A 23,275-nucleotide genomic window follows, 5' to 3' on the forward strand; every position below is an offset into this window, starting at 1 on the left:
TTATCTCTAATTTGTGTAATCTAAAATATATATATATAAAGTAATTTTGCTCTTATTTTGCATTTTCTTTGTTACTCAATTGAATTCAATTATCTAAACTTGTACCACTTGGGTTTGGCTCCTTTATAATCTTTCAAGGAGTAGAAGAAGCCTTTGTTTTAAGATTTCTCCAATTCAATATGGAAGGGTAATTCTATCTCCCTCTTGGTAGAGATATTTTATTTATGCTTGAATGAGGCCTAAGAATTGAGATTGTCCCATCATAAGTCGTCTATAGGCCAGGCCTCGGGGTAAAATGAATCTTACAAATGGCTGCAACCGAAAGAAGAGGGAAGTGTTTCCAATGGCATTCTAGCAGATCAGCATTCAAGCAAATCCAAAACACAAGCCCGATATGAATATTTGTTAGGATTGTTCAGTTGAGCCAAATCAAATATCTTTTCAACGTCGGCCCAATTTCATTTTTTCTTTTTTCTTTTTATAATCTAAAAGATATCTTCTTTTCAGAAGTTCTAGCTAAGATTAAACACTCTCTTCTTTGCAACCATTTTTCAAAATTAACAATTTAGTTTAGAGATAATGGTTGGAAAGAATCAACAAGATCACCATTTAAAACGGATATTATATTAACTACCAAGAGAAATACAGGGAAATTTCAAATCCAAGATTTCTTATCTTCTAATCCTTATTTAAAACTTACCCAGTAGAGCTTAGTAGGGTTAGAATTTTTCAGTCATTGTTGATCATTTCATACTATTCAATCTTTAGACTCCAAGCTACTTTCTTCAAATCCAAGAAAACAAAATGGTGAGATTTGCGATTGCCATTGGCATTTTTGTGGCCTGCCTTGCGGTGGCAGAGCCCAATACGTCACCTTCATCAGCTCCATCGCCCTCAGCGGGTTGCTCCACAATCATATATGACATGGTGGATTGTGTCTCGTTCTTGAGCGTTGGCAGCAAGGACAAGAAACCATCACCTTCGTGTTGCTCTGGCTTTGAAACAGTGCTGAATACTGATCCCAAGTGCATTTGTGAAGCATTGAAGAGCAGTGCTGAATTGGGTATCGACGTGGATCTTAAAAGGGCTGCCACTCTGCCTTCTGCTTGTGGGGTTTCTGCTCCTCCTATTAGCAACTGTAACGGTAAATACTAAATGATCACCTATTTAAAAGTTTCCATTATCATAAAATGTTTTTAATCTATTACTTTTTTTGATAACAATGGACTGTTGCCAATGCCAATGCAGTTTCTTTGTCTCCTGGTACAGCTCCTGGTACGGCACCAGGTACAGCTCCTGGTGCGGCTCCTGGTACAGCTCCTGATACAGCTCCCGGTACGTGCTCATTCTTCTCCATGCGACATATATTTTCAACTTTTCATCTTTCTGTTAATTGATCAGTTTTACTTTTCATTATGATTAGAACTGATGGATTTGAAAATCAGATTATGATGGTTACATTCTTCCTATTAAGATTACAAGGAGAGAATATTGCAGACTGAAAAAAGATTGAGATTGTGACAATCAATCAAATTTATCATACTGAGAACTACATTGAGGCTTAACATGTAGGAGTACATGAATACGAAGTTTGATTAAGCTAAATTAATTACTGCTATATATGTTGCATCAAAATGTAGTATATTAAGGATTAATATTTCGTTTAAAAGAACTCATATTTTCTTTGCTATACTACTGCAGTTAACCCTCCACCACCACCATCCGATGGAGCTCCATCCCCCAGCACACCAGAGGCGCCTGCCGATCCAGGCACATCAATTACCCCAGCACCATCAACCGACGACGGTGATGACGTTGCTAAACAAGCTCCGGCGCCGGCCCTGTCAGGAACCTACTCTCTATCAGCTAGTTTCTTTGCAGTCATTAGCATGCTAATGGTTTCTTTCTCTTATGTTTCAGTCTAATTTCCTTTCTCTTTGCTTTGTTTCTTAGGCTAGTTAGTTTTGAACTTGGCAGGATGATCGATCCTTAGGTTTAAGTGGTGTCTACTTCTCTAGCGCTGTAGCTCATTGCTTTGTCTTTTAGGTTTTGAACTCAAACGAAGTTCCCTTCGTTTCCCTTTTTTGTCTATAAATTTCCTGCCGTTTTTAATATTTTCAGTTTTGTTTGAAAGTAGTAATTATTTATTTGTTCTCATAAATCGCAATATAAGAGTACGAAGTCTGGAGCTTCAAGCTTTTCTGGGTCGTTGTTTCTTGGACAATGGCTTCATCTAAACTGATAAGCCCTGGCCTCGATTTGAATTCCCTAAACCATATGACATATAAATCATCACCCAGCCATATAAAAATGGAATTAATTATATTCCCTTAGAATCAAGCGTTGATCAGTGTTCACTTATTGCCTACTTACCAACTGCAAATTTATACTAGATTTTCTCTGATGCATAATTAACAGTATTTTTCCTTGAGACTGATAACAATTTGGGCTCTTCATTATGCTGGAAAGATATAAATATATTATAATATCACTTTTCTCTCTTAGAGCTTAACAACCCATGTCAAATATGTTGGTTATATACCAAAAATAGTAGATTAATAATAACTCAAAAATATATGCATACCATAAATATGACCACAGTGTTTAGATTGAGACATGTGTATTTCGCTAGCCTGTCGCCTCCAGGATACAATAGCCCAACATGTGCCTCTATGGTACATTCTAAAGGTCTGCATTGCCTAAAAGGTTAAATAGCTCTTGTACAATACCTTTTCTCCACGTATTATTATTTAATATCTTTCATAAAAGTAATAACAATGTAGTATAAGAGAAACATGCAAGAAAAAGGTTGAACGTATAAAGATGTAGAACATGCATGTGTAGGAATAATGTGTAAGGAAGGGTTTCGAATGGGTTAGGCGAGGCCTGTTTTATAGGTCTAAGAATGGTAGGTAGAAGGGCAAATGATTTTATGAACTAATTCATATAATAAATTCGTCTTTTAATGTTCAAAAAAAGTTAATGCCAATATTAACTTCTTCCAAAAAGTATAGTTTGACTTTATAAAATTAGATCAAGACATTTATCTTGTTGCTCGTAATTTATTTATTTTTATTAAAATGCTCATAATTCCCACAAAATACTAGGGTGGTTTGGTTCCCCCCCCCCCCCATCCTACTGGACCATATGAAAGAGATAAAAGCATTTGCTATGACAGGTATTTGCTCAGAATGGTGAGAAAATTCTTATGAGTTCGATAGTCAGAGTCAACGAAAAGTGCATCGTTTTCTGTCATTGTTATGCTCATGGCTCATCATTAAGCATGGAAAGGGCGTTGGGGGTTGAACCGTTGGAAGGGAAGAAAATTGTGGCCTCTATAAAAGTGTGTTGGGTCAATTTATTTATTGTGCTACTCTTTGCCATCTGGTATGTGCTGCTAGTATATCATAGCTCTGAATAGCATTTCACGCCCTCAGGAATTAATCCTAACAATCAAGATTTCATAACCTTAACCATAAATCAAGGATGATAAATGAAGTTACTACATCGAGTACATTCCCACTCCAGAAATCTGGAATTTTAGTACACAAGAGGAAGGAAGTTTGGTAAACCAACCCATGTCCAAATATGGTCCAAGTATCTGAACAAAGAAACAGAAAATGAAAAATCCAGTCCCCTCCCTTAACAAAGGTGAAGGTGATTGATGGCAAAGGTAGTTTCCAGCTTAGCATATTGAATTTGACTTTGGAAGTAGGTGTTGGGATGGGAGGTAGGTTGCACTGATTAATAAAGGCACACAGCGCCAGTGGTATTAATTCCTAAGCATTTGAGACCTCACGAAATTATAAAGCCATAGTTTGTGGCCATACCATACCAACGCTTTATCATCACTTCGTTTTCTTCTTTTGATTGGGCCACGCAACTTGTAACTAGAACTGTCAAGAATCATTACGGATTAAGTTATATAATAAATTTGAGCAACCCATGTTATATTTATATGTTTAAGAAATAATTTTTAATTTAATAAATATAATTTTTTATCATTATTTTAGTATTTTTTTAAAAAAATGAATTTAACACGAGATAACTCATTGCATGAGGTCAACAACAAGAGAAAATACCTGCTTAATACTATATTAAATTTTTAAAACGAATATTCAATTCAAAATCAATTGACAATCGGTGAAGTGATTTTTATTGTATTTATTTATTTAAAATACTCAACTTAAAAGGTGTAAATTCTTTTTATCACTTTTTTAATAAGTTGGAGGTTTGGAGATCTTAAATCACATGAAAAATGTGACAGACATGTGCTAGCATTAACTAGAACCCTGCTATGGTGATAAAAGATTGTTTTAACATTCATTTCTTTTACCAATAAGAATAGTGTTTTTTCATAAATGAATTTGAATTAATTAATCTATATCTTAAGATTGTAAGTCAGATCTTACAAGTTTATTTATTCTCGTAATCTCGAGAGATGAGCTCCGGAGATTATTCACATACCTCTTAAAAGTATAAAGTATGTATGTATCCTTTTTGTAAAAAAGGTATGCTATTTAGTAATTGTTCCTTCTTTGTTTCTTTTTTACTGTTACTTGTGGAATTTTATCTTTCATCTTTCTTTAATTCCCAATAAAATTAATATGCCTTTAAGAAAAATAGATTAAAACTATTGGATTATTAGTATTTTTCATGTACAAAATTAATGCAGAAGAAATTTAATAATGAAACTTTCTTCTGAAAGAAGTCTTCTTGTTGGTTTTTTTCCAAAGAAATTTGTGGACTCATCAAATTATGCTTTGTTCACGTAACAATGCAAGTGATATATATTACTGTGTTACATATAATGTAAAGTAAATTATTAACATTTTATATATTTAAGGAGGATTTATATTGGGTGGCCATCAATTTCTTGCAATTGGCTAGAAAAAAGAATGCACTGAAGACAAGAAGAATTTCAACAAACAAAAATAATAAAAGCACAAGCCTTATTGCTCATTCCTTCTTTTAAAATTTAAGAAACATTTCAATGGCTAAAGAATCTTTTAATTATGAGTCAATTTCAAGTGTTTATATTATCTATTGATTGAGTTTTTAATGCACTTCAAACTTTAAAGGATTGATATTCTAGCTACCTTTTATTTGTTTTATAAAACTTTAGTTAACTCTGCACAAATCGAAGCAAATCTTGCATAATTCTGTTAAGAAAATCCAAGCCATGGAAACAATAATAATAATAACAAACAAATCAACCTTCGTACAGAAGAATTCGTAATGAGATTAAAAGTATATTTATCATGATAAGTGTGATGATTTTAAATGTCCGTTTGGTAATCGAAAAATGATTTGTTCGAAAAAAAAAATTTGTGTAAAATGTTTTACAGAAAAATTTAACATTTTTTGTTGTTTAGATAATCTGTCGAAAATATTTTTTGTTGTTTAGATCATTTTATAAAAATTATTTTTCATCATGGTGAAGTTATTGTGTTAAAAATAATAAATAGGAGTTGATTACAAAACAATATTGATATTTGATTTTCACTTATGTGGGATTACAATTAAGAATGGAAATGAAAATGGGCAAAATCAATAATGATATTTTTCAAAGCATTTAATCATATATCTGTAATGAAAATAAACTCTAATTTAAAAAAAAATTCAATCTTATTACTTTTTTATCATTACTATAAAAATACAAATATTTATTGATTGTGTAAGATATCCAAAACCTATACTTATAAATATATATTCATTAAATATCGATCATTGAAATATTTTTTATTATAATTATTAATAAGATTTAAACCTATTATAAATGTGTATTTATCAAATGATGATTATTAAAATATTTTTTATTATAATTATTAGTAAAGTTTATTCTATTTATAAATAAAAAAATTAATTGTATTGAATGGTTTCGTTAAAAAAATATTTTTTTAATTTTAATAGTGTTGTATAATTTAAATATTAATATTTTAAATTAAATATTAATATTCATCAAATTTATACTAATAAACTTAGTATACAAGTGCTTTTTTTTGTTATCTAAAAAATGTCTTACGCTCTTCAAAAGTGTAAGACATTTTTCGTGATTAACCCTGTTGACTCGTAAAATGTTTTACATCTGGAATTAATTTCTATTTTCTAAACAAGTGTAAGTCCTGAAAACATTTTTTGACAAATATTTTACTGCAAAACAAATGGACCCTCAATTATGATATCTATTATAATGTGTCTTATGATTCACTTTTGATATTTGATAATATGGTAAACATATTGACCCATATTTTTTTTTTGTTAATTTCATAATGTATTATAGGACTTATACCGTAGATCATAATGATAAATCATAAAAGAATATAATCCAGAGCATATGGCACAATCGATCAAAATATTCTAAAATATATAAACACGATAATACAAGAATCATTGACCATATCACCAATGAAATCCAAGAATATTTATTTTTTGGGAAAACTTGAACGTACAAGAAATATCAACAGCCACCATTATCCTTTCCGATGATACGCATAATATCTATAATCCCATGCTACATGGAAGTTAATTATTCAAGCTAGATTTTACCTTTCGTCTTAACTTATACTTACATACATATAAGCAATTAATAACTAGTTCTTGAATAATTAACTTAAAGCACCAAACCCTCCTTTTAAGAATTTTAATATAATTTGATAATTTCGTTTACGCCATGATTAACTAGTCAATCTCACCATCCATTTTCTTCCATATAAGTTTCTGAATAAAAACTGATAATCATATATTAACGATGTGGGCTTTTTATCGTATTGATTAAATGCTGAGTATAACCCAAGATGAAGAGATGTCATAGAAAGGTAGAAGTGACAAAGGAGTGCATGGATGGACCTAACCACCAGCCATAAGCTCCATGCAAAATTAATGTCTCCCCACACGTTTTCTTCATGAATAATCCAATTCATCTTGCACCTGTACACCTCATCACATTTAATTAACAAAATATATTGACAACAAGGATGCATTCCGCACCACAACTTCAAAATAGAGATAAAATGAAACAAAGAAAAAAAAGGCATGAGTTGAGATTTTGATAGATTAGATTACTTGTAATGGAATTCATATTAATAAAAAATTGAATAGATTTAGACTTTTGCTTAACAGGTATATTTTTTAGGTAAAAAATGTGAACTCGTAACACTAATGTTTAATCCAAATTTAATCTCAATTGATTAAATTATTTTGTTAATAATTATTATATTTTTATTAAAATTTAATATTAAAAAATTAATATAAATTTTTTTTATTTTTTTAATTAAAAAAATTCAAACTCTACTATTTAAGTAGAGAGATAATGTATCAACTAATAAATTAAATATTTGAGTGTAAATTTTTTTTTAAAAAATATTATAATTAAAAGAATGAGTCTGAGTTTGAATTTGATTTATTTTTTAATGAAAAAGCTTGATAGACTCGACCCTCTTTGGTCCATAAACACCTCTGAGCAAAGTGTTATTTTAAGATCGAAAATTAGATTAAGAAATAATTTAAAAATAGTTGGGTGCTAAAAAAAATTTAATAAAAACAACAAACATGATTCCACCCAAATAATAGTATAATAATAAACAAAAGCACAGCTAATCTAATGAAAATCTTAGAAGAGAAGGGTTGGTCGACTACACCACCAAATACCCAACGCACAGTCAAGGCACGCCACCTCCAATATGTGTATCCATGGAAAATGCGTTAACAGAGCCTTAAAACATATCTACAAATTTTTTGTCTTTTAGCCAAAGAAGACTCTTTGGTTAACCGGAAAGAAAAGATGGCGAATTATTCCAAAAGAATTGTAGCAATAGAAAGCAAGAAGGCAAGAGACTGGGGTAGCTGGGAACTACTACAACCTGTGTCACAGCAAACAAAAAAGAAGGAAAAACGAAGGGGTAAAGGGGTTTGAGGGGTGGTGTGGCAGGGGCAGCTACCACGTGCAGGTCGTCATTAAAAAGGCCGTTAAAACCTCATAAAAAAGACCCACCCTTCCGCTACCCCAAACCTAACTCTCTGCTAACACATAACTTCTACTATTAAGGATTTCTAACATTGCTTTGCATGTGCACTCGAAAACACACGTTCTGCACTTCCTGGCTGTGTCTTGTGATCCCTCTTCATCTCTCTTTCTCTCTGTTCTGTTTTCTTTTACCAAGAAATTAGAAAAGTATGCTTCATTCCCATATATCAAATTGAAGACTTTGTTTTGATCCCAACCGTCCTGGATTAAAAAGTTCTTCTTTTTGTGAGGTATGTCATATTTTTTTGTGGGTTCTTTACAGAATTGAGCATTGTTTTCTTTTGAAGCCAAGAAGTGATATTCTAGCTGGGAACTACGTTTTTCTTTTTGAAAAAGGTTTTGTTGTTTTATGAAGTTTGAAAAGTTATGGTTTTTGTTTTTGAGGGTGGGCTTGTAATTCTGTTGATTGAGGTTTCGGTTTGGTAAGGATTTCAAAACAATAATTTTGAACTTTTGGAGGGTTTTTAATGATTATTTTTTGCTTTCTAAAGTAGTGCTTTTGTTGAAATCAAATGTTTTTCTGATCTTGCATCTGGGGAATTTTACTCGTAGGCCATGTTTGGTTTTTTGGAACTGGAATTGGAATCACCAATGAATAAACTAATAAATTTTTGTTCTAAAGTCTGATTCTTTCGGTACCATGTCATCTAAACTAAGTTAAGAGTATCAGGAAAAATTTTAAAATAAGTCATATCATATTCAGTTATGTGCAACGAAACAGGGCTTTGGTACAGATACGGTGCGTTTGTGCAGCTAATCCTATTACTATTTCTTTTTGGCCGGGGTTCAACTTGAAGGAGTTGCTTGATTAAGCTATTGATTGATTTACAGGTTTAAGGAAATACGCCTATTTTTAAAGTCTCAGTTCAGAATTAGACTGCTACTATTCAAACGTTATCCACTTGAATTTGTTAAGAACACACTGAATGAGTACAACTTTATTTCATTATTGATTAATATTTGAATCCTCATCCTTGTTAATTATTTGATTTCTTGATATGCAGCATGTCAGAGGCCCAAAGAAAGTCAGCTATGGCTGGTGTAGGGCGTGCAAACAATGGGTACACGAATGGGGTATTGCTGATGAGGAGTCCTGCTACAATATCTCAAGTAGATGAATTCTGTTTTGCACTAGGAGGGAAGAAGCCGATCCATAGTATTTTAATTGCAAACAATGGAATGGCAGCTGTCAAATTTATACGTAGTATTAGGACATGGGCTTATGAGACATTTGGCACAGAAAAGGCAATCTTGTTGGTGGCCATGGCTACTCCTGAGGACATGAGAATCAATGCAGAGCATATTAGAATTGCTGATCAGTTTGTGGAAGTTCCTGGTGGGACAAATAATAATAACTATGCCAATGTGCAGCTTATTGTAGAGGTTTGTACAGTAAACTCCTGTAGCATTTACTTGCTTCCGAATTGTTCTTTTATTTACGAATTTCCCTTTCAAGAAGTTTTTTTTTTCTTTTCAGTTACAATGGAATTTGATTACTCTTACTATGTTCTTGCTGTACATAATTAATTTTAGTCCAGAAAGTTCTGAAACATTAGAGTTAACACAGGGTATTAGCTCAATAAAAGAAGTTTGCTTGTCAAGTGCTTTATAAGCTGCACATCACTGCATTAGTGTGGAGTCCTAGGACAATAAAAGAAAATTGATAAGTAGAGAGGGTCTGTTCTCGTTCTTTCTACTTATGGTTTATTGGAGCTAATCCCCAATGTAGTTATGATTAATTATATGAAACATTCTGCAAATTCTATATATTTTGACAAATTATATTATGTGGTTACCTCAGATGGCAGAGATAACACATGTTGACGCAGTTTGGCCTGGCTGGGGTCATGCATCAGAAAGCCCTGCGTTGCCAGATGCACTGAATGCAAAGGGAATCATTTTTCTTGGGCCACCAGCAGTATCTATGGCCGCATTGGGAGATAAGATTGGTTCATCATTGATTGCTCAAGCAGCAGAAGTGCCCACCCTTCCATGGAGTGGTTCTCATGTAATTATCTTTCTTTCGAATGTTAAAAATGATCCTTTTCCATGGCAGTTTCTCATGCACAATACTACCTTCCTGTTTTCCAGGTGAAAATTCCTGCAGAAAGTTGCCTAGTTGCTATTCCTGATGAAATATATAGTAAAGCATGTGTTTATACAACAGAGGAAGCAATTTTAAGTTGTCAAGTTGTTGGTTATCCTGCAATGATCAAGGCATCTTGGGGTGGTGGTGGTAAAGGCATAAGAAAGGTTTGCTTCATTCCTGAAAAGTGATTTCTGACCATAGCAATATTTACTTATCCAATGCTTTAAGCTAATCCCCCTTTAAAGTTACTTTGCATATTTTGGTAAAAGTAAGATTGATTTAAATACTTTTCATATCATCTGAATTGGTTGGAAACTTTTTCACGCCTAGTGCTGTTTGATTTTCTAGGTTCACAATGATGATGAAGTTAGGGCACTGTTCAAGCAAGTGCAGGGTGAAGTTCCAGGTTCACCTATATTTATAATGAAAGTTGCTTCACAGGTGAGATTATTTGCTACAATTGATTTCAATGAAGTGGGTGGAGTATAGCTCTTAGTCTGACAAACCGTTTGGTATATTTTTTACCCTCACTAGAGTCGGCATTTAGAGGTCCAGTTACTCTGTGATCAGTATGGAAATGTTGCAGCTTTGCATAGCCGTGACTGTAGTGTTCAGAGGCGGCACCAGAAAGTAAGTTTGTTACTCAGAGGCTCTATTTAAATGTTAGTTTTCTGGAACAAATAGGAACCCCCAGCCAAAATGAGTTTTATCCTTCAGTTGCATCATATTTGACGAAAGTTTCCCTACAAGATCTAACATCATGGTCCTGGTGAAATAGATTATTGAGGAGGGTCCAATCACCGTAGCTCCATTGGAGACGGTCAAAAAACTAGAGCAGGCAGCTAGAAGGTTAGCTAAATGTGTCAATTATGTTGGAGCAGCTACTGTTGAATATCTGTACGGTATGGACACTGGCGAGTACTACTTTCTAGAGCTCAACCCTCGGTTACAGGTATGTCATGATGATTCTATCCTCAGTTCTGGAACATGTCATATGGATTAAGCTGTCACATTCATGCAATCATATTTATGCTCTCTTTTTCTTTTTAAATTTACTGTGGTTGTGTAATATATTAATCATATCTGCATTTGAAGTGGATGTAAAGTAGAAATGCTAGCTCATTTAAGAAACAGTATTTGGCTGATTGGTCCGTTTATAAAAACATTTAGCTTCATGACCACGAAATGCTGGATAATTTAGCATTTCTAAGACATGGTTGGTTGTTTCTCACCTTCTTTCGGTGTGAACCTGTTAGAAGGAATCTTGTGATTTGCATGGCAGAGTCATTCCCATTTAAGATTTTTTCCCCATCATACTCTGTACATCGTCAACATCTAAAAAATCAATTCCAACAGGTGGAGCACCCTGTCACTGAGTGGATTGCTGAAGTAAATCTGCCAGCTGCCCAAGTTGCAGTTGGGATGGGTATTCCTCTCTGGCAAATTCCTGGTATGATGTCAACATCCAGTATCTCTCCAAAACTTTTTTTATTGTCATCTAATTCATGCAATGGTATTTATGTGTTTGTGTGCTTCATTTGAGTAGAAATACGGCGATTCTATGGAATGGAACATGGTGGAGGGTATGATTCTTGGAGAAAAACGTCAGTAGTTACCACTTCTTTTGATTTTGACAAGGCAGAGTCAACAAGACCAAAAGGTCACTGTGTAGCTGTGCGCGTGACAAGTGAGGATCCAGATGATGGTTTTAAGCCTACAAGTGGAAAAGTTCAGGTTAGACTAACTAGGTTCACGAACATTGTACTTGAAGTATCATTTCTTTTTTCACTTCCTTTTTTCTGTTCTTCTCTTAAGTTTGTATTGAGTTACATGATTTTGTACAGGAGTTGAGTTTTAAAAGCAAGCCAAATGTCTGGGCTTACTTCTCTGTTAAGGTAAACTTTTATTTTTGGGAAAAACTATTGGTTGACAGAATCTTAAAGTCAAAATTTATAATATAATGATTGCAATAATTCTTGGCAGTCAGGAGGAGGCATTCATGAATTTTCAGATTCTCAATTTGGTAAGTATTATACTAATCTGTGAATATTTTTGGACATACAGCCTCTATGCACACAAGTTATTTCTTACAAGAATCATTACAATTTCTGATAAGAGCAAAATCTTACCTCAGGACATGTCTTTGCCTTTGGGGAATCCAGAGCTCTAGCTATCGCAAATATGGTTCTTGGGTTGAAAGAAATTCAAATCCGGGGAGAAATTCGTACAAATGTTGATTACACTATTGACCTTTTACATGTAGGTTTTCCACATGGACCGTCTTTGTTTATCTTTATAGAAATTAATGACTTAAGAATACTGCCTACTAACAGCTAAAATGTTCTACAGGCTTCAGATTACAGGGAAAATAAAATCCACACAGGTTGGTTGGATAGTAGAATTGCTATGCGAGTTAGAGCAGAAAGGCCTCCTTGGTATCTCTCAGTTGTTGGAGGAGCTCTCTATGTAAGTTCTCATGCATCAAAATTTATTTTACTGGTAAGAGAATATGTGTTTTACGCTCTGTTTATCTCAGAAAGCAGCAGCCAGCAGTGCAGCTATGGTTTCAGATTATGTTGGTTATCTTGAAAAGGGTCAAATCCCTCCCAAGGTATAGCGCTAAGCCTGAGCTGCTTCTGTTATGTGGGTCATTGTGAAGATACTGATGTCTGTTGATCTTGATTGCAGCACATATCACTTGTACATTCTCAAGTGTCTTTGAACATTGAAGGAAGCAAATATACGGTATGGGCTTTTGATAATGTCACTTTACCATTATTGTAATGGCTTCTTTTCTAATTCTCAAGAACTTTTGGAGATTTGGGCTATCATGTTGATTGATTCTGCATCAAACAATTTTAAAAATATGTTCTCAGATCGACATGGTTAGGGGTGGACCAGGAAGTTATAGGTTGAAAATGAATGAGTCAGAGATTGAGGCAGAGATACACACACTACGAGATGGTGGTTTATTGATGCAGGCAAGAAATTTTAGCCTAACATATTCAGAAATATTGTTCGACATGTTTGACTTTTGCTTTTTTTTTTTTATTTCTTTGTTCCCTGTTCTTTGAACCTCTCTATTGCTAGCCTTGTAAATCACAACTGTTTTTTTCCTCTTCTTTTTTTGACTCTTCATAATGGTTAGTTTGAATTTGTTGCAGTTGGATGGAAACAGTCATGTCATTTATGCAGAGGAAGAAGCTGCTGGTACACGCCTTCTAATTGATGGAAGGACTTGCCTGCTACAGGTGCCAGTTATTCCTTTCTTTCCTAGGCTCTGACTCCCCTTCTCAAACCCAAAGAAAAAAAAAAAACTCATCCATTTCTTTCTATCCACTAAATTAAGGTATAAGGTTATTTATGTTTTTTTTTTTCTTTATCCAGAATGATCATGACCCATCAAAATTAGTGGCAGAAACACCATGCAAACTGCTGAGGTTTTTGGTTTCTGATGGTAGTCATGTAGATGCTGACACACCATATGCAGAGGTTGAGGTTATGAAAATGTGCATGCCTCTTCTTTCACCTGCTTCGGGAGTTATTCAATTCAAAATGTCTGAAGGTCAAGCAATGCAGGTAAATATGGTCTATATGAGAAATACAAGTGCTATATTTCTGCGAAAACTTAGGAAGTCGTTTTTCTGGCAGGCTGGTGAGCTTATCGCTAGGCTTGATCTGGATGATCCTTCGGCTGTTAGGAAAGCTGAACCATTCCATGGGAGCTTCCCTGTACTGGGGCCTCCAACTGCAATTTCTGGTAAAGTTCACCAGAAATGTGCTGCAAGTTTAAATACAGCCTGCATGATTCTTGCTGGTTATGAGCATAATATTGATGAAGTAAGTATTTCTCTATACCATAGTAATCTCATCATGGGGATTAAACTACACTGCAAATCAGCAAATCTCTTCTTCAGTAGTTTCTGTTGTAAACAATTAAGAAGTGCCCTTAATTTCGTAGCTCTGAAACCATGAGATCTACGTTTTCAACTCTTAAGTTTTTGCAAGTGTCATATATTATATGGAAAATAAAATGAAACTATAGAATTCAAAATGAAAATTTATACATCAATAATTGATATGCTATAATATCTATCAATACATTTGACGCTTGTGGAGAGATAATCTTTATACTTTATACATCAATAAATTTTAATTTGGAATTTTATTATATGCTTCCAACAATTTTTAGTAAGCATAATGAAAATTAAATTAAAGAAATTAGAAAAGATAAGAAACAGTTGAAAGGTCTTAATGATGTCTTTAAAAATACAAAGAAAGACTTAAAAAGTTCAAGGAAAGATAAATGGTGTCTCAGCGCATTTTTCTTCTCACACAAAACACATTGCAAAGGCTCAGCTTTTCTGTGTCCGAGCCTTTTGTTAGATATTCTTGAAATTTGAATCCTGATATCAATTGGTTTCACATGTGTTACAGGTAGTGCAAAGCCTGCTAACTTGTCTTGACAGTCCTGAGCTGCCTTTCCTTCAATGGCAAGAATGCTTATCTGTTTTGGCAACTAGGCTTCCCAAAAATCTTAAAAATGAGGTAAATGTTCATAATCCGGATTTTATCTCTTCTTTCTGTTCTGATAGTGACTTTAGACTTGAATCTTTTGATCTCCTTTTACTTATATTATTGCCATTGTATCAGTTGGAATCAAATCACAAGGGGTTTGAAGCGATTTCAAGCTCCCAGAATGTTGACTTTCCTGCCAAGTTATTGAAGGGAGTCCTAGAAGTGAGTTTCCTCATCCCATAATCCTCATTTTGAAGTTCATTTTTTGTGTCTATTTTTGTTCCTCTGGAAAGTTAAATACTTGGGGAACCTACTTTGTTTACAGTCCCATCTATCCTCCTGTCCTGAGAAAGAAAGAGGATCCCTAGAAAGGCTTATTGAACCTTTGATGAGTCTTGTTAAGTCTTATGAGGGTGGAAGAGAAAGTCATGCCCGTGTTATTGTGCGGTCCCTTTTTGAAGAGTATCTATCCGTTGAAGAGTTATTTAGTGACAACATCCAGGTATTTATGTCATGATTATTTGTATTGGTAAGATCAATCTGATTTTCCCTTTTCGAAAGTGTTAAGACATCAATTGAGATGCAAATCTTGAACATTATACTTACAACTCTAAGTCCAGTTGCAGTCTTCAAATTTTCGAATGATTGTTATTTTGTTTGCTTGAACGAGTCTTTTGTTTCAATGCTATCAGGCTGATGTGATTGAACGTCTTCGACTTCAGTATAAGAAAGATCTATTGAAGGTTGTGGACATTGTGCTATCTCATCAGGTATCAAACTTGTAACACTGGCTTGTTTTTTGTTCTTTGTTCTTTTCAGTTTTTCCTATTGTAATTATTCTATGTTCATATAACATGACTTTTTTGGCTTGCAGGGTGTCAAAAGTAAAAATAAATTGATACTCAGACTCTTGGAACAATTGGTTTATCCTAACCCTGCTGCATATAGAGATCAACTAATCCGATTCTCTGCACTGAACCATACAAGTTATTCCGAGGTTTGCTACTGCATTATGTTACTCATTTCTGCATCTATAATTAATAACAAGTTTTTAGTATTCTGTTGTTCATATACCTCTTTTTGGCTTTCCAAAATTCATTCTCTCTGCCTTGGAAGGAGGATATTTGCTCTTTTGTCTTTAAGGCTTATTTTTGAATGTGTGTCTGTAGTTGGCACTGAAGGCAAGTCAATTACTGGAACAAACCAAATTGAGCGAACTTCGCTCTACCATTGCTAGAAGCCTTTCTGAATTAGAAATGTTTACTGAGGATGGTGAAAGTATGGATACTCCGAAGAGGAAAAGTGCCATTAATGAAAGAATGGAGGATCTTGTTAGTGCTCCTTTAGCTGTTGAAGATGCTCTTGTAGGTCTGTTTGATCATAGTGATCACACCCTTCAGAGGCGGGTTGTGGAGACTTATGTTCGTAGGCTATACCAGGTATTAGTGCTTAACTCTCATAACCTTCAGCTTATTTTATTTTGGGACTGTCATTTCCTCATTTAACTGTTTGTATTTGTCATCAGCCCTATCTTGTAAAGGGGAGTGTCCGGATGCAGTGGCACAGATCTGGTCTTATTGCTTCATGGGAGTTCTTGGAAGAGCATATTGAGAGAAAGAATGGGTCTGAAGAAAAAATGTCTGATAAACCATTAGTTGAGAAACACGGTGAGAAGAAATGGGGAGCCATGGTTATAATAAAATCTCTCCAATTTTTGCCTGCAATTATAAATGCAGCATTAAGGGAAACAACTCATAACCTTCATGAAGCAACTCCAAATGGATGTGCAGAACCAAGTAGCTTTGGTAATATGATGCATATTGCACTGGTGGGCATCAACAATCAGATGAGTTTACTTCAGGATAGGTATATGCTTCTGAACTTTTGCTTATGTTGAAATCTGTAGCTGAAGACAATCCTTCCTGTGAAAGTTTGAACTTTCAATGTCATATATAGTGCATAAAATTATACAACTTATTTAAACTTCAGAGGCAATTATAAATCTATTTAAACTCAAATCTCATTATACTTGGATGGGTTGAATTTTGGTTTTATATAAATTCAAACTACTGATAATCCAAAGGCAATTACTCTTTGCAGTGGAGATGAGGATCAAGCTCAAGAGAGAATTAATAAGTTAGCAAAAATACTAAAAGATAAAGAGGTAGGGTCAAGTCTACGCTCTGCAGGTGTTGGGGTCATTAGTTGTATCATACAGAGAGATGAAGGACGAACTCCTATGAGGCACTCGTTTCATTGGTCAGCTGAAAAGCTCTATTATGAGGAAGAACCTTTTTTGCGTCATCTGGAACCTCCTCTGTCCATATACCTTGAATTGGTCTGTTGTTTTAACTGCTGCTCCATTGATTTCCTTCTAAAAAAAAAATTACTATGCACCTTTGACCTGATATTTATTATTTCTTAATCCAGGATAAGCTTAAAGGATATGAGAATATACAGTATACCCCTTCACGTGACCGTCAATGGCACTTATACACTGTTGTGGACAAGCCACTGCCAATCCAGAGGATGTTCCTCAGAACGCTTGTCAGGCAGCCAACAACAGATGATGGGCTTACAGCATATCGGGGACTTGACGTTGACATGATTCGTAGTCAATGGGCTATATCTTTTACTTCAAGGAGCATTTTGAGGTCCTTAATGGCTGCAATGGAGGAGTTGGAACTAAACGTGCACAATGCTACTCTAAAATCTGACCATGCTCAGATGTATCTTTGTATCTTACGAGAGCAACAGATAAATGATCTTGTGCCTTATCCCAAGTAATTAAGTCTATATTCTTGTTTTTGTTTTCATCTTTTTTTCCTCCTCTCCTTTCTGCATAGTCAGTGGACTTTGTATATATCTTCATGCATTTGATATATTTCACCAGGAGAGTTGACCTAGATGCCAGACAAGAAGAAGCGGCAGCAGAGTCAATCTTAGAAGAATTGGCTCAGGAAATTCATGCATTTGTTGGTGTAAGAATGCATAAGTTAGGTGTTTGTGAGTGGGAAGTGAAGCTCTGGATGGCATCTTCTGGACAAGCAAATGGTGCTTGGAGAGTTGTGGTGACAAATGTGACTGGTCAGACCTGCACTGTACATGTAAGTTTCTATTTGATACATAGTAGTGCTATAAAAATTCTCCCACCAGGATCTAGCTGTAGTGCTTTCCTCTGGAACTGAGGAAAAAGGGAAAAACTTTCTCCAACCAGCGACATTTTTGGTTTGTAGAGAGATCATATATCATACAAATCTTTATAACTACCAAAAATGGTTCCATTGAGAGGAACCATAGACCCAAAAGTGTTATTTGTCTTTTGATTTTTTTTTTAATGTAGAGCTCTTGTCGACTTAGTTACATTTTGAGATATGTAGTTTTTAGAAAAAAATTGAATGCATCAGTCTTTTTTCCCTAATATGATTAGCAGAATGCCACTGCATTTTGCCAAAAGATATCCTGCTGTACGGTGTCAGAACTTAGAACTATATATAACTATCCAAATAGAACCAGTTTACCCCTTAAGCTCAATGAAAATGTAATCTTGATGAATATAGGTCAAATAAATATGGCTTTGTTGTACTTTCAGATATACCGAGAACTAGAGGATACAAGCAAACACAGAGTTGTATACCATTCGCTTTCTGTAAGGGGTCCTCTGCATGGTGTACCAGTTAATGCTCACTATCAGACTTTGGGTGTTCTTGACCGGAAACGTCTACTGGCGAGGAAAAACAATACAACTTACTGCTATGACTTTCCATTGGTAAGTACAGTGCTAGGGGCATACAACCATGTTGCTATTTGCTTGTTCTTTTGCTTTTCTGTGCTCAACAATATATTGCAGATAAAGCTATATTACTCAGAATGACACTACTTGCAGGCATTTGAGACAGCCTTGCAACAATCATGGGCATCCCAGTTCCCAGGAATTAAAAAACCCAAAGATAAACTTCTTCCTAAGGTCACGGAGCTCATATTTGCTGACCAAAAAGGTAACTGGGGAACTCCTCTTGTTCCTGTTGAGCGCCAGCCTGGACTCAATGATGTTGGTATGGTAGCCTGGTGCATGGAAATGTCTACACCCGAGTTCCCTTCTGGAAGAACAATTTTGATAGTTGCAAATGATGTGACCTTCAAAGCTGGTTCTTTTGGCCCAAGAGAGGATGCATTCTTTCTTGGTGTAACTGATCTTGCTTGCACTAAGAAACTACCTTTAATTTATTTGGCTGCTAATTCTGGTGCCCGTATTGGGGTAGCTGAGGAAGTGAAAGCCTGCTTTAAAGTTGGTTGGTCTGATGAATCCAGCCCTGAGCGTGGTTTTCAATATGTTTACTTGACTCCTGAGGATTATGCTAGGATTGGATCATCTGTGATTGCACATGAGATTAAGCTGGCAAGTGGAGAGTGCAGATGGGTGATAGATACTATTGTTGGGAAGGAGGATGGTTTGGGGGTTGAAAACTTAACAGGTAGTGGGGCCATTGCTGGTGCATATTCTAGGGCATACAAGGAAACCTTTACCTTAACATATGTGACTGGTAGAACTGTGGGAATTGGTGCTTATCTTGCTCGTCTTGGCATGCGGTGCATACAGAGACTTGATCAACCAATTATTTTGACTGGTTTCTCTGCATTGAACAAACTTCTTGGTCGTGAGGTTTACAGCTCCCACATGCAACTTGGTGGACCAAAAATCATGGCAACGAATGGGGTTGTCCATCTTACAGTCTCAGATGATCTCGAAGGGGTGTCAGCTATTTTGAACTGGCTAAGTTGCATTCCTACTCATATAGGTGGCCCACTTCCCATTTTAAATCCGTCAGATCCTCCAGAAAGACCTGTGGAGTACTTCCCAGAAAATTCATGTGATCCTCGTGCTGCTATTTGTGGCGCTTTAGAAAGTAGTGGGAACTGGAAGGGGGGTATCTTTGACAGGGATAGCTTTGTGGAAACACTGGAAGGTTGGGCAAGAACAGTTGTGACAGGAAGGGCAAAGCTTGGAGGAATCCCTGTAGGAGTAGTTGCTGTTGAGACACAGACGGTGATGCAGGTTATCCCAGCTGATCCAGGACAACTTGATTCCCATGAGAGGGTTGTCCCTCAAGCTGGACAGGTATGGTTTCCAGATTCTGCTACAAAGACGGCTCAAGCAATAATGGATTTCAATAGGGAAGAGCTTCCACTTTTCATTCTTGCCAACTGGAGAGGCTTTTCAGGTGGACAAAGGGACCTTTTTGAGGGTATCCTTCAGGCAGGGTCAACCATTGTTGAGAATCTTAGAACGTACAAACAACCTGTTTTTGTGTACATTCCTATGATGGGTGAGCTTCGTGGTGGGGCATGGGTTGTTGTGGACAGCCGGATCAATGCTGACCATATTGAAATGTATGCTGAGCGCACTGCTAAGGGTAATGTACTTGAGCCAGAAGGAATGATTGAAATCAAGTTTAGGACCAAGGAGCTACTGGAATGCATGGGAAGGCTTGATCAACAGCTTATAAGTTTGAAGGCAAACCTTCAGGAAGCCAAGATCAGTGGAGCCTATGCAAAGATGGAATCTCTGCAGCAGCAAATAAGAACACGTGAGAAACAGCTTTTGCCAGTATACACCCAAATAGCCACTAAATTTGCAGAACTTCATGATACTTCTTTAAGGATGGCTGCAAAAGGGGTAATAAAAGAAGTTGTGGACTGGGATCGTTCACGCTCTTTCTTCTATAGAAGGCTCTGCCGGAGAATTGCAGAGAGTTCTCTGGTCAAAATTGTAAAAGATGCTGCTGGTGACCAACTGTCACATAAATCTGCAATGGACTTGATCAAGAAATGGTTTTTGGATTCAAATATTGCAAAGGGAAGCGAGGATGCTTGGGTGAACGATGAAGCTTTCTTTTCATGGAAGGATGATCAGAGAAATTACAGTGAGAAGCTACAAGAGCTGCGGGTCCAAAAGGTATTGCTTCAGCTTACAAATATTGGCAATTCAGCTTCAGATATGCAAGCTCTACCTCAAGGTCTTGCTGCCCTTCTAAGCAAGGTAAACCATCCAACTATCCTTTCTTGCTTTTACAGCATTCTTGTCTATATCTCAAGGAACCTGTAGATGATTATTTTAATCCAATGCAGATGGAGCCATCAAGCAGGACACAAATAGTTAACGAACTTCGTAAGGTGCTTGGATGATTGAGAGGTTGGTATTCCATGAGAATAAGGTCCTACATTTCTCACTCTTGTGCTGCTTACATTAAAATTTTGGTAACGTGAAGCGTGTTGATCATGGAACCATACCTGGCACGGAAATTCTGCAAGAATTCACCTACTATTTGCAGTGATTCTGTCAGCTACCTGAAGCTGCATGAGAAGTGTGGCTGGAGGCAGACTCCCGGCCTAATCTGTAGCTTTCTTGAACGTGTAAATTAGAGCTGGTCCAGGTTGGTAAGAGTATTAGATTTTTAGTGCTACTAGGTAGTCAATAGGCATTGGCAGAGCCCAATTTGATGGGTTTGGTGCAAATCTCATGAAACTTTGCTTCTATTACTAATTTTTGTAATAATGTCTAGGGAAGGATAAATCATTCTACTTGTGAATGCAAATTCATTAGTCTTTTGAGGGAATAGTGTGCTAATGGGTTGTTCCCTATCCTTGCTGATTTGGCTGTGACATGTTGTATCATAGACAATAAGTTTGGCAAGTAAATGTTCCTATTCTTGCCCATTTCACATTCATCCTTCACCAGTTGAAATGTAATATTGAAATATTATTTTTTAAAGTGGAAGGTGGTTTATTAACAATCTATTTCAATTTGTTGTTCTTAGAGATAAAATGAAAAAAAAAATTGTTAAGTGAAAGAGTAGAATACTCTCTCTCTTAACTTTTAATTATAATTTCGCATAGATTTATTACTTTTTGAAATGGACAGTTTTTTTGATGATCTAACAATATTAAAAATATAATTTTATATTTCATTAATTTTAAAAATTATTTCTATATAAATTGTAAATTTTTATGTTTTAAAATTTTTTTTTCTCTTAAAAAAAATTTCTCTCCCCAAGATAGAAGAGCACCGAGTTGGTGCTCCTTTTTGGGTGCTTGGGGAGTAGTTGGTTGGCGAATAGGAAAGCAGCTGGCTAGTCATATTGTTTATAGAAAAAAGAAAGAAAAAATATTTTAATTTTTTCATATTTTTTATTAACTGTGTTTATATTTTTAAATTTTATTATTTATTTCGAAAACTAATGAACTTACGAAGAATTAAGATTAAAAGTTAGAGAATGAAAGTATTTTACCTTAATAAGAAAGAAAAAAGGAGAGAAAGAGAAATTACAAATCCATGGAAAGTTCCAAAGAGATTTGAAATAATTTCATAACACTCATAAATTTCTTCCATAAACTGCCTTTCTTTCTCTCTTCTTTTCTTTTCCTTTCCGTAGGGGCTTGCTTCTTACCTCTTACTTCTCTCCCCCACTTCCTGACCTCTTTCTTCTTGGGTTCTCCTCTTTCCTTTCTACCCTTTTCTTTGGCCTTCCTCTCCCTTTCTTTTAACTTGGCTCTACTTCTTCCTTCTTTCTCTTTCATGCTTCCTTCATTAATCCTCTTTTCACGTTGAAAAACATTTTGGTAGCAAAGTACTGACAGTTTCATACTTCGATTACTGAAAGGTATAGCAATATATATAGAGTACATATTGGCACAGCTTTGTGCTTTATTTTGTTGTAAAGGATGAAGCCATTTTGTCTAAGTCAAAGATAAGAAGAATATCCTTCTAAGAGTTGAAAGGCTACTTTTATAAATGAAGAAATTCAGCCTAGGAGGTTTGGATTGGAGGAGGCTTTGCATCCAAAGTAAGATACCAAGAAATATTCGGCTCATTTCCCCCCTGTTTCTCCAAATATTTTTCTAGGACGGGTTTGTTTTATTTCAAGTGCTTCAGCAAATAGAACATTTTGGTACCACAATTCTGTTTTCTGTTAGACTTTTTACTTATAATAAATTTATACTAATTCAAGATTTAATATAAAAGAAATTTAGAACATACATGATTTATGAACGAAAATAATACTGATTAGATTCAGTGCACTAGATTTTTTCTTTTATCTTCTTTACATACTTTTCAATGACTGTGATTTTAATGTTGTTGTAAATAATAGAGGTACTTTTATATAGTGAGTTCTTACTATCGCTTATTATATGATTTAGGGTTTACAATAAAAATTTACACTTTTAAATTCACAATGTTAAGTTTAATTCATTTTATTATATTATATTATGCATTACAATATTGTCTTAATCAAAATCAAATTATTTTATCCTGATTTTCATAAAATACAAAAAATAAATAACATAAGTTCACACTTTAATTTTGCAAAATAAAAATTTAACATTTTCAACTCTTGAGATTGATTATTCTTGTTTAAGGTTTATAAAATATATATATATATATATATATATATATATATATATATATAATTGAAAGTTAGAATATGAAACATAAAATAATGAAACTGAAAATAAAAATGTTCAAACTATATACGTAGAGAAATATGGGCAGAAGGGACATGCAAATCCTAAATATTACAATTGACAAGAGTGAGAAGAACATCTCATTTTGTTTTGTTCTTCATTCAACCCGCTGTTTCTTC

At 34.9% G+C, this 23,275-nt stretch overlaps 2 protein-coding genes across 4 annotated transcripts; both read left to right on the forward strand.

Moving 5' to 3' along the window:
* LOC18592200 (non-specific lipid-transfer protein-like protein At5g64080) lies at window positions 733–2,114 on the forward strand. The gene is made up of 3 exons (XM_018125664.1): window positions 733–1,144; window positions 1,249–1,335; window positions 1,702–2,114. The coding sequence occupies exons 1-3, from the start codon at window positions 805–807 to the stop codon at window positions 1,923–1,925; spliced, it is 651 nt and encodes a 216-aa protein (XP_017981153.1). The 5' UTR covers window positions 733–804; the 3' UTR covers window positions 1,926–2,114.
* LOC18592201 (acetyl-CoA carboxylase 1) lies at window positions 7,602–21,431 on the forward strand. Of its 3 annotated transcripts, XM_018125818.1 has the most exons (33): window positions 7,602–8,256; window positions 8,748–8,857; window positions 9,031–9,409; window positions 9,828–10,034; window positions 10,118–10,279; window positions 10,464–10,556; window positions 10,650–10,745; window positions 10,894–11,067; window positions 11,472–11,565; window positions 11,662–11,849; window positions 11,960–12,010; window positions 12,099–12,138; window positions 12,250–12,374; window positions 12,465–12,581; window positions 12,652–12,726; window positions 12,804–12,860; window positions 12,992–13,096; window positions 13,280–13,366; window positions 13,503–13,694; window positions 13,767–13,955; window positions 14,553–14,663; window positions 14,769–14,855; window positions 14,959–15,135; window positions 15,326–15,403; window positions 15,508–15,630; window positions 15,803–16,072; window positions 16,159–16,499; window positions 16,734–16,971; window positions 17,064–17,416; window positions 17,527–17,740; window positions 18,226–18,402; window positions 18,520–20,673; window positions 20,763–21,431. In XM_018125818.1, exons 3-33 carry the CDS (start codon window positions 9,032–9,034, stop codon window positions 20,817–20,819), a joined length of 6,810 nt encoding a protein of 2,269 aa, XP_017981307.1. In that variant the 5' UTR covers window positions 7,602–8,256; window positions 8,748–8,857; window position 9,031; the 3' UTR covers window positions 20,820–21,431. The 3 variants fall into 3 exon arrangements, with proteins under 3 accessions (XP_017981307.1, XP_017981308.1, XP_017981306.1); XM_018125819.1 differs by lacking the exon at window positions 8,748–8,857; XM_018125817.1 differs by lacking the exon at window positions 7,602–8,256 and having other exon boundaries at window positions 8,383–8,857.

The sequence above is a fragment of the Theobroma cacao genome, chromosome 8, assembly GCF_000208745.1.
Source record: "Theobroma cacao cultivar B97-61/B2 chromosome 8, Criollo_cocoa_genome_V2, whole genome shotgun sequence".
NCBI classification, from domain to species: Eukaryota; Viridiplantae; Streptophyta; class Magnoliopsida; order Malvales; family Malvaceae; genus Theobroma; species Theobroma cacao.